The 12252-nt window shown below is 36.5% G+C and overlaps 1 protein-coding gene across 1 annotated transcript in view; it reads right to left on the reverse strand.

Moving 5' to 3' along the window:
* The window catches only part of LOC150080674 (uncharacterized), a 354324-nt gene that overhangs the window by 23195 nt on the left and 318877 nt on the right, over positions 1-12252 (reverse strand). The window contains exon 15 of the mRNA XM_090381399.1: positions 3877-3954. Within this exon, the coding sequence (XP_090237525.1) occupies positions 3877-3954 (78 nt within the window). The remainder of the gene's footprint in view (positions 1-3876; positions 3955-12252) is intronic.

Raw genomic sequence — 12252 nt, forward strand, 5'->3', positions numbered from 1 at the left:
TGGTTTTTAGGAGCTAAGGCCATATTTTTCCGGGGATATGCGATGGTCATTCCCTGACCTTTCCGCATCCTCCGTATTTGGTGGTCACGGGCTCTCAGTGCTTTCCATTAAAGAATTTCTTGTGAAACACTATCACCATGCCCTATCTGCCATACTCATGGGATTTAGCTCTCTGATTTTATTTTTTTATATACATTTTTTTTGTTTTTTCAACTAGCTTCAAACTCCAATTAAAAAATTATTAGAACATAACACAGTAGCAATTCCAAAAGAAACATATTACAAATGCATCCAGAAGTTGCAGGTATTGGAATTAACACACACAGAGTCAAAGCAACTATTTTTAAGATTCATTTGAATAGTCAGTAAGCTTCATTATTTCCCAAATATTAATTCAGTCCTTGAACTTTTAAAACAAATCTGATATAATAAATTCAGAGATTTTGGTTAAAAAAAAAAAAAAATGCTAGGTGGTTTCCTCATTTCCAAAATTTTTTAATTCTGCAAAATGGTAACTTAGGCTACTCTATAACAGTCAAAATTTTATGAGAGTGTATATGTTATTATTATCAATTTACTACAAACATTTATTACAAAGCTGCTTTCTTCTTGAACTCTTAATAATTCACCAGTGATATATGCTACAAGGAATGATGTCACAGTATAAAAACAGAACAGAAAGTAAAATATATACTGCAATATCTGCTGTCTATACTTGTTTACACAACTCTAATAATTTCTAAAATGTAATATGTGGAAGAGTAAATTACGTTTTCCTGTTGGACAGGAACTATCATACAAGTGGTCTGAAGCTCCACAAAATATTAGGAGTTAAAAAACCTTAACAGTTTGTTTCATTAAGTGTACATATAAAAAAATGAAGATACTCATACAACTTACTACATAGCTCAATCAAAAATAAACAGGACATTTAACACTGCCCCTCGATGCCAATAATTGTAAAACATATGCATGCAGGTAGTGACATACACATGGAGAGACTCATTTACCACCAAAGCGATGCATGCCATTAATCAGTCAGATGACCAATTTACAAAACTGTTGTATCACAGTTTTATAAACTGGTCATCATCAAAATAACTTAACTGTAATGACATTAAAGATTTATTTCACACAGTAAGGGTATCGTAACTATGAGTTCATTCCTGAAGGTAACACTGTTAACAAGATAGATCAGTCAACTCAGTCTGAGTGACTACACATCAACGTACCCCAATATCTTTGTGATATGGATATTGGAGTACGACACAGTACTTTTTTTTGTCAATGTCCTACCACAGTAATTTTTTTGTCAATAAATACCTGCCAAAGCTTCAGACATCCTAAATGGATGTCAGATGAACTAATGAGACATATTGCAGAGAAGAAAAATGCATGGGATACATATAAATTAATGGGTGACATGGAAGCCTATGATAGATATAAGCTGGTCTGTAACCAAGTCACAAAGGAGATTAGGCAGGCAAAGGGAGATTATGAGAAATCTTTGGCAAAGGATGCAAAGAAAAACAACAAAGAGTTCTTTACCTATGTAAACTCTAGAAGGAAAGGTATGAATCAGATTGGTCCACTGGATATTGATGGTTCAACTGTTGATGATCCTGCTCAGGTGGCTAACAAACTAAATGAGTATTTTACATCTACATTCACACATGGGAAGTTATTCAGGGAGGGGAATGTCAGAGGTGAGTTAAACTCTGGCAGTGAGCTAGATGATTTTGTAATAACTGAGAGGAAAGTAGAGGAGAAATTGTTGAAGAAAAAAAAATAAAAAAGGCACATGGGGTGCCTTTTTTATGTTTATCTTCAACAATGTTTGAAGCAAACCCTTAGCCATAATTATAAGAGCTTCTTTGGACTCAGGGGAGGTACCCATGGACTGGAAATTTGCAAATGTGACCCCAGTTCACAAAGGAGAATCAAAGGGCGACACAAGTAATTATAGACCTGTTAGTTTAACTTCTGTTCCAGGAAAATTAATGGAGGCACTGGTTAAAGAAGCACTGCAAGATCATCTAGACAATACTTCAGTTATAGTTCGGACACAGCATGGTTTTGCTAAGGGAAAGTCTTGCCTGACCAATTTGATTGGATACTATGATGTGGTTACAAAGGAAATGGATGCAGAGAATAATTTTGATATCATATATTTGGATCTTAGAAAGGCTTTTGATATTGTTGCACATGGAAGACTGCTGAACAAATTGGAGCAGTGTGGCATTGGAGGCAAATTGCTGCTATGGATAAAGGGATGGTTGAGTGGAAGAAGACAGAGAGTGGTAATCAATGCACACTACTCATCGTGGACTAATGCTATCAGTGGAGTCACTCGGGATTCAGTGTTGGGTCCTTGTTGTTTTCTGTATTTATAAATGATATTGATGATGGTATATCAAGCTTAGTGTCCAAGTTTACAGACAATACGAAGGTTGGCAGGGTTGTTACACTAATGACAGTATGATGCTGCAACAGGATCTAGAAAAGTTGAGCAGATGGGCTGAGAGGTGGCAAATGAAGTTTAACATTGACAAATGTAAAGTAACCCCAGAGTAACGTATCAAGTATGTGGTACTACACTGAGAGTGGTAGAGAACGAAAAGGACCTGAGGGTAATTGTGCAGGCAGATATGAAGTTTTCTGAGTAGTGCAGACAGTCTGCAAGAGTAGCTCATTGTATCTTGTCAATGATATACAGGAATTTTTCTAGAAGGGATAAGGAGATGATTATCCCCCTGTATAAGGCAATGGTCAGGCCACACCTTGAGTACTGTATACAGGTCTGGAGGCCTCATTTTAGTAAGGATGTAGAGCTGTTGGAATGAGTACAGAGAAGGGCAACAAGATTAGTGAATGGAACAAAGGGTTACTCTTATGAAGAAAGGCTTAAATTTTGCAAATTAGTATCTGGAGACTAGGTTTTTTTTTTTTTTTTTTTTTTTTTTTGATTTGGTAGTTGTTGGCGCATCGGCTTCTGTGGCCATATTGCACCTCCCAAGGTTTTTTTGCAGTACTTTGATCCAAGCCCGAGGCGGGAATCGAACCCGCGACCTTTGGGTTGCCGGGCAGGTACTTTACCCACTCGGCTAGCCCGGTCGGCCTGGTAGGCACTTGCGAGGTGATCTGATGAGGTGTATAAGGCCTTGAATGGTTTGAGCATGCTGAATGCTGATGGGATTCTTCCTCTTGCTCAGAATAATCACCTGAGAGGGCATAAATTCAAATTGAGGAAAGACAGTTGTAGGATAGGGGTGCAGAAGTTTGCCTTTGTCCAGTGGGTAGTTGGTTGGTGGAACAGACTTCCATCCCTTGTTGTGGACGTTGATAGCTTAAATAAATTTAAGGCTGAGCTGGACAGGTATTTGGAACAAACGGAGGGGTGAAATGGGAGCATTTTTTTTTTTTTTTTCCTGATGATGCATAAGCTTGCTTTCTTGCATCATATGCCTCTACTAATGCTAAGCACAGAATCTGTGCTTCCACAATCCTCTTACTCACCAGATAAGTTCTTGCAGACTTTTATCTCTTCCCAAAATTGAAAAAAAGTAATATAGAGTAGATGTTTGTGACCAGTGGAGGAAATACAGTGCTGTGATGAGTGCATTTAAAGAGGTCACATAGAATAGATTGGAGAACTGTTTCAAGGAATGGTACAATTGTTTGTAGATGTTTGCGGTTGCTAAAGGTTATCACTTTAAAGGACATGTTCCTAGATATCAATCGTTAACTGTAACAAACCTGTATAGAAAGTTCCATTTTTTGACTTTAACACAATAAGAATAACTTGGTATCATTATGAAATTTAAACAAAGTTGTAAATTCAACTATTTGTTAAAAAGGAGAAAAATTAATACTTACTTGCTAAACCTCCTAGGGCACCTCGAAATCTCTTAGGTTCTGGCTCGTACGTAACTGGTTTCCTAATGATTTTTTCAACTGATTCAGGAGAATTAATTTTTATGGTTATTAACAAAAAATAATTATTGCAGTAATCATACCATTAAGGTGCCATCCATAGAGATGAGTTGATCCAATATATGTGGGGAGAGGGAAAAAAAAATATTAGTGGTAAGGGAAGAGCAAAACATCACCACAAGAACAGGAGACACAGCATCATCCACCAGAATCAGCACATGAAAAAGGGGGGGGGGGATTAAAAAAGAGATTATTTTTTATTTTAAAGAATGCATATTAAGCATACTATCAGAATTTTAAAAATTACATAGGTATGAACTTTTTATGCATTAAAAGTTGTAAAATATATAGACTGCACTAGAAATAATGAACCAAACTTAACTCTTTCAGCAGCAAGCTTGCCACTGAAAGGGCTAAGTGTTGTTTGTGCCTGGTCCCTTGAAGTAAATTTTTATAGCAGTGGGTGAAGTGAAGTTTTTGACAGAGTTCTGGAACTTCTTAAAAATGAAAATTTGTACATAAATGCTTTAAAACATTAATATGTTCTTAATTCAACAAAACTGACAAACACTGAAATTACTGTACAAAAATTAAAGCAGAAATAAAAAAAAAAATTGTAAAAACAAACTAAGCAAAGCCCATTATTAATTTTTTTGGTGTAACAATAGCCTTTACATAGTTGTATTACATGAATTAGTTTTAACAAATTCGATCATAGTTCCACAGAAAATTCTTTAATTCTGGCTTTTGTAAGCACAATGAAACAACTGAGATCAATGGATGTGATTTCTGATTTTCAAAGCTATTTCAATTCCATAAACTGTCTACAATTAGTTATAAACTAATTGTAGACAGTTTATGGAAACTTTTGTGTGTCTACAATTAGTTATAAACTAATTGTAGACACAGAAAAATTTCAATACAGTTCATACAATAAAGGCACAATGGTCAATGCAGCCTTTAAAATGTATATATATGTACCACTGAAAAGTCTAGGGAATTCTAAACTATTTAAGTCTTAAATTAATAACACCAAAATTTTGGCTAAACTGAATTAGTTAATTGGTGTCTTAAAACAGATGCACACTCTTTAAAAGATTCAAATATAACTAGATAATCAAACCCCTTATTCCTTCACATTCAATTTCACTTTGAAGTGCTATTAATAGTTTTGCCGCTGACTTTTCTGAAGACCTTTTTGACCCAGGATTGAAAATCATGGGATTGAGTCAAATGCCTTGAAAAGGCAGAGACATTTTTGGGCTTTCTTCTCACTATGACTGAATTCAGCCTCCAGTGAAGGTTACTTGACAAAAATATCTGGTTTTTCTTCTGTCAAATTGGAAGAAAAAGTTCTAAGGGTAGGGTGGTTTTTATTCCAACTAGATTAAAAAAAATCCAAAGTTGCATGTTTGCGTGAGGAAGCAGTGAACACGTTAATCAAAGATGAAGTTTACTGCAATACTTTGTTAATAGGCTTGAAGATTTTTATAAAAGAATAAATGCTTAGATTATTTGGTTAGACTGAGATCTTTTGCAATGTAGTCAATAATTGTTTTGCCAAAAACAATGAATTTCTGTAAGTCATTAAATTAACACTAATTCACACTGCGCACAAGATTTAACCAAACTTGAGGATATTAACAAGTAGATATATTTAGCATAAAATGTGTTACCAACATAAGTCTGATGTGTAAAACTGATAAGGTTGACAGAGGTTATATGTTTCACCATAATGGAAACATAAAATGAGATAAATTTTTTTTTTTTTCTCTATACCCGACAAGCTGCTAAAACAAGCAAAATTACAAGATCTGTTCATATTGTGACCCACTAACAAATATGCATGTCTCAGTTTTCCAACCAATGAGTACTTAGCTTAATGATATTGAATTATATGTGCTTCCTCATTACTTCTATTGCTTCCTCAACAAACGGTAATAAAGCTTCAAGTTGGTACCTCAATACATTTTATTTTATTAATAGTATAAACCAAAGCTATGATGCTCAATATGTTCTATGTTAATTTCAATATTTGTAAAAGAATAAGAGAAGTTTACCTCAAATATGATACTTGGAACACTTCCGTATAACACTCTCCAGAAATTAAAATGAATAAAACATTAACGCAAAATAATTAAAATAAATTGAAAACAATTAAAAAATCAATTGAACACAATTAAAAATTAATTACAAAAAAAAAGTTTAATGTGAATATGAAAAAAAGATTTTCCTTCCTAAAGCTGACAATGCTTTTCAACCGTATGTCATGATCACAGGAATGAAAATAAATTTTCATTCCTGTGATCATGACATACGGTCCAAAAACTCCATTATCTTCTTGGTACATATGCCTTCTATGTCTGGCAGCAAGCAGGTGTTCAAACTGCCATAAGTAAATAGGCTATAGTCTTACTAACTCATGGCAGAAATGAAATGCCTTATGATTAAAGAGGCCTCTGGATTCATTATTAATATCGAATTACTGTGGCATAGAGTGAAATGGAGACAGAACAAGTTATGATAAGTTAAATAAAGGAAATACATACATATATTAGATTAGATACATACAAAAGCATTCGGCTGTTTTGTCAACCTTCCTCAGTAAAACTGACAGTTAAGAGTGGAACATGAGGGCTTCAGCCATTCAGAGTAATTCAGAGTTTATTTATTGAGAAAAACGAAGCTTGCTAAGAGGCCACGTTATTGACTTTTGCAAGATACCTAATCGGGCAGGCTTTAACAATGGCTGTTTATGTATGTGTGTGTTTTTTCCCCCAGCTGATCACATGGAGATTCTCGGTAAATCCAAAATGGGCTGCAATGAGCATTTTTCTCTGTTAAGCTTTATTGTTCTCCTCCAGTCTGGCAGTTTGAAACTGTAGTTAACTGTGTTGCATGTGTTTTTTTTTTTTTTTTTTTTTTGTACATATGAACAAGGCTTTAACTTCAGTGTAATGTATAAACACTTATGCTTAATATTTGTTGTGAGCACTGTAATAAGATCGGTTCCATTTCTCTCACTGGTATTCAATAACACTGGTGTGCATAGATTTTGTTGTTTCCAAATTTCATAGTGTTTTTAGGTGTACTTTTAGTGCTAATTCTAAAAACCCAAACTGTTTTTTCTATCACAAACAGTAAGAATTCTACATATATGTGATATGAGTACTATTTCCTTTTTGACAGGTATAAATGTTCCAGATACTTTTAGACATGTCAAGACCTGCAAGTCAGGTAGCTATATAAACCTGTGTACTGTTTCTTCCACATTCAGTTATTTTTTGGTGCATTCATTCTAACTAGTATCTGCTTCTATCATGATTTTCATATTGTGTGTCTTTGTTAGTGACAATGTGGTTGTGTGAACAATCCAAATATATTTTGTTATCTTTGAGGTATTTTTGTTGTGTTGAAACAAAGGCAGAATATAATGTCATTTGTGAAAAATGTATATGCCACATATTTTGGAATCAAATTAGGTGATCAAGATAAAAGGCAGGCCAAATAAAGTGTACCAAACATGTGTGGAAGGCTTGCAATTTTGGAAATGTGTTAAAAAGAAAACCATGACATAGCCAGAGGAAGTCAAAAAGCTAGTTTAACCCAGTATAATGTGTAAGAAATCCAGTTTACCCTTCTATGTTTCACAATAGGATGTAGCCTTTGATATTTCTGTTTTTCATATTTTTATCTAAAAATAATCTATTTGTAAAATCGGCATCAGCCTAAAAAAAAAAAAAAAATCTTCCCATTTCACCATCTGGTCACTCCAAATGTTTGTCTAGTTCAGCCTTAAATTTATTTAAGCTATCAACTTCCACAACAACAGATGGAAGTCTGTTCCAGCAATCAACTAACCGCTGGCTATCTATCAGAAGTAAAACATCAAAGAACTCTTCTTAAAATACACACTGCTGAAACTGTTACTAACAGGAAAGGTAAAAAAAAAAAGGTAAACTGCAGCCATTATCAACCCACAGCACGATGGAAGCCTCCTCAACAATTCATGCTGAGGGAAATGGACCATAATCTGCCACACCGGTCCAGTGCAGGTTGGCAGATTGACTGTATTTAGCAGTCAGGGGCTATTTTGGTTTTTTTTTTTTTTTTTAGGAGCATTAGCAACTGAGGCCATATTGCTCCAGGGATATGCGGTGATCATTCCCTGACCTTTCCACATCCTCCGTATTTGGTGGTCATGGGCTCGAACCCTGGTGTAATCAAGAAGCGTGTGCTACGCACCGCTGCTCCTGCCCACCTGGCTATAGAGGCGCCCCGTCAGGGGCTTGAACCCCGGTCTACTCAATGTGTTACTGCAATCCCGTTCCTGACCACTCGGCTACGGGAAGGTAGCTTTTTAAGCTTTTTAAGTTTTTTAAGTCAACAGAATTTCTGCATTATTTTGTTAACCTAAATTCTGTAAAATATTGCAAATTTAAATTTTGTAATCTTTATAAAGTTCAAATTTTACTTCAATTATGGTTGCTACATGATTCACTTACAATACAAAGTCTAGGAACATCGGGACTCAAGCAGAAATGCCTGCGGACATTTCCAGTGTGAGTTGCGACTTCATCATTTGTATAGCCTGTGGTATGTATTCTAAGGATGATCTAATAGATGGACCTAGCTGATCTGGCAATCCTTTTCTTTGCAACTGATGTAAGGAATGTAGTGACATCAAATTACAACTGATGCACGATGAGAAGACTTTGAGTCACTGAAGAAATGAGTGCTTGTCCTAGAAACAAATGTAACTGGGAACTCATCGGGGATTCAAGTGTCTCCTGACCTGCAAAGTCCCAGAAAACAATAGCCAAGTGCATACTGGTCGGAGATGATCTAGTTTTATTGGAAGACTATTGTCAGGAAATTGGGCAACATTTTTTGTAATAAAGATAGGTAGTCCAGAACTAGAGTGTGTTTGCCAGGAGCATTAATTGATGATGTTACCAGTGGATTATTAGATTTTAAGGGAGGTAAGGAGAATTACTATTAATCTGGGGAGATTAACAATATTAAGTGTACGTGATATGACCATCTGCTGGATAAATATAGGACTATGCTGAAAAAATGGCACGAGTTAGGCCAGAACATGTACGTGTCTGCAATTCTGCCTGGACACGATAGGACGGGATTATACACTGAAAGCCTTGCGGATTAACTCAAGGCTTGAGGGAATAAGCAAGGCTCTGGTGGGGGGGGGGGATTTTATCAGCATGGTACTCATTTGTAGATAGAGGGAATCTATTTTGTAGAGATGGTATTCATTTGAACAAAGGTGGTGCAAGGATTTTTTACAGTATTATATCACTGATGATAACCTAAGGGCTCAGGGAAACTGCTAGTTGGGGGAGAGAGTAATTTAGATCCGCATTTATTTGATGATATGGGTCAAAGTAATGCTTGCACTTACCCCCATGAATTCTTGTCTGTTGCCATAACAGCCGATGTCATTAAGATAAAGCTTGGGATTTTTTTTTTTTTTTTTTTGGTAGTTGTTGGCGCATAGGCTTCTGTGGCCATAATGCACCTCCCAAGGTTTTTGCAGTACTTTGATCCAAGCCCCAGGCGGGAATCGAACTCGCAACCTTTGGGTTGCCAGGCAGGAACTGTACCCACCCGTCTAGCCGGGTCGGCTTAAAGCTTGGGGGATACAGACCTAAATAAGTTCAACGGGTGTGTCAAAGTAGTAAACTATACAAGATTACTTAGTCTCAACTGTGTCTATGGTAATGTCAGCAGTGTTGCCAATAAAATGGCTGAAATTGAATCCTGCTTAAGACAACCAATGCTGATATAATAGGGCTAGCAGAAATGTGGTGCCACCTGGAAATTAATGATGATGAGTTCCACTATGGTGTGTAAAATGTATTTAGGAAAGATAGGGAAGACAGAAGGGGTGGATGGGTCATGCACTTCTTATCAAAAGCAGCCTGAGCACAACAAGAGCTTTTGCTGAGTCTGAAGTTACGTTCGCCAACATAGAACCTGTGTGGTGTGAGTTAATTTGGAAGCAAAAGAACAATGAGAGTGGGAGAAATGTACAGACCAGAAGATTGTGAAGAATATGACGAGTCTTTACATGCAGATGGAATGGGCAAACAAGCATGAACGTCTTATTATGGGTGACTTTAATCTGCCCCAGTTTGATAGGAATAAGTGGGAAGGAAACTCACATGCAGGGAAAAAACTTTAAGTAAACTAGATGATTATTATTTGTACCAGCATGTTAGAAAAAAGTACTAAAGGTGACAATATTCTTGACTTCATCATCTTGGCTTTAACAGTGTAAAGCACAATATGAAATCTGTGAACTGAGTGGATTGTCGAGGGATGGCAAATACACTTGAATTATGGAATACTTTTAAAGCATAAATCACAGAAACCACAAATGCATGCATACCTTTAAGAAAATATTGCAGAAGGATGAGGCCAAAATGGATGACTGCAGAGCTGGCTGGTCAAATAGAGCACAAAAAGATAGCATGGAGCAGTTACAGAGATACAGGTTGATCTGTAATAGTACCACAAATAAGGTCAGGGAGGCCACAGCTGCGTATGAGAAAGCATTGACTAAGAGAGCAAAGAATATGGACAAGGAATTTTTCAGGAATGTGAATACAAGGAAGAAAAAAAGTGAATCAGACTGGAAAAGTCTTAGATAACTTGCGGATGAATCAAATAGGTACTTTGCATCAGTCTTTACTGACAAAAGACCCTTCATGGTGAGAAGAGGCTGTGCGAGTGAGGCTGAGTTGTATGAAATTAGTGATACCGTAATTACAGATGACTCTTTATTAAAAAAAACCTTTTGAGCATAAAGACAAGTAAGGCTCCCGGAGTTAATGGCATATATCCTGTAGTTTTGAGGGAGAGTGCAAGGGAGTGTATTAAATCATATTAATTATGAAGGCATCTTTAGACTCAGGGGAGATTCCTTTGGATTGGAGAAGTGCCAATGTATTGCTAATACATAAAAATGGTTCTAAGAGTGAAGCTGGCAACTACAGACCAATTAGTCTAACTTCAGTGGTACGAAAAATCTTAATGGCAATGATTAAGAGTGCAATTCAGTGACATTTAGATAGATATGGCATTCTGAAGGACACATAACGTGGCTTTAAGGGTAAATCATGTTTAACAAAATTAGTAGGCAATTTTGACACAGTTACTCGTGGACTGGATTTAGGTAACCCAACTTTTAGTTTAGGCTTTGCTGCTTTAGTTTTGACAGTTTTGGGAACAATTTTGACAGTCTATTTGGATTCTAGCAAAGCCATTGACTTGGTCCCTCATGAGAGGTTACTGTATAAGTTTGAACAGGTTGGGATTACTGGTAAGATGGATTTCTGGGTGGATGCAGGGCAGATGGTTGAGATTAATGGATATTCTTCAGATTGGTGTAACACCAGGAGCAGGGTCCTCTCACGGGTCAGTTCTTGGACCACTGTTGTTTCTCATTTTCATAAATGACGTCGACAAAGGGTTAGAAGGGTGTGATGTCAAAATTTTCAGATGATATAAAGATTGACAGAGTTGTTAATGATCAGTGTCAAGCAGTGCTCTGTCAGGATGACTTGAACAGACTTCAAAGATGGTCAGAGAGTGGCAGATATGTTGTAATGCTGCTAAATGCAAGGTCTTACACTTGGGGAATAGTAACCCACAAATAAATTAATCACTTGGTGGGATTGAATTAAAAACAGTAGAGGAGGAAAGAGATCTAGGAGTTACAATATAGACACATATGAAATTTTCTGAACAGTGTAAACAGTCAGCCAGGAAAGTCCATGGTGTCCTATTGATGATTTATTGAACATTATCCTATACAGATAGGAAGGTCATAATCCCACTGTATAAGGCAATTGTAAGACCACATTTGGAATACTGTGTTCAAGTATGGAGACCTCATCTGAAAAAAGAGAACATTGAGCTTGAAAGGGTCTAAAGAAGTGCCACTCAAATGGTGAGATTGGCATAAGGACGATTGTATGAGGAAAGACTCTGATAATGTGGGCTACAGAGCTTGGCCAGCAACCAGGCACTTGAGAGGTGACTTGATTGATGTTTATAAGGCTCTGAGAGGGGTTAATAAAATGAACAAGGTGGAATTTTCACAGTTATAAAGAATTCCAGAAATAGGGGTCATAAATTCAAATTACAGGGCTTGAGGTTTAGATAGATTGTAGGAAGTTTTCTTTTAGCCAGTGAGTCATTTGATTACTTTTATGCACGAACTGAGAAAAGTTCTGTGCATCCACATTGCCCATTCATTCCTCCAACCAGTGCACTGCAACAAACAATGTCCAGTGT

The sequence above is a fragment of the Mastigoproctus giganteus genome, chromosome 9 (genome assembly GCF_048544385.1).
Source record: "Mastigoproctus giganteus isolate SK-2022 chromosome 9, ASM4854438v1, whole genome shotgun sequence".
NCBI lineage: Eukaryota > Metazoa > Arthropoda > Arachnida > Uropygi > Thelyphonidae > Mastigoproctus > Mastigoproctus giganteus.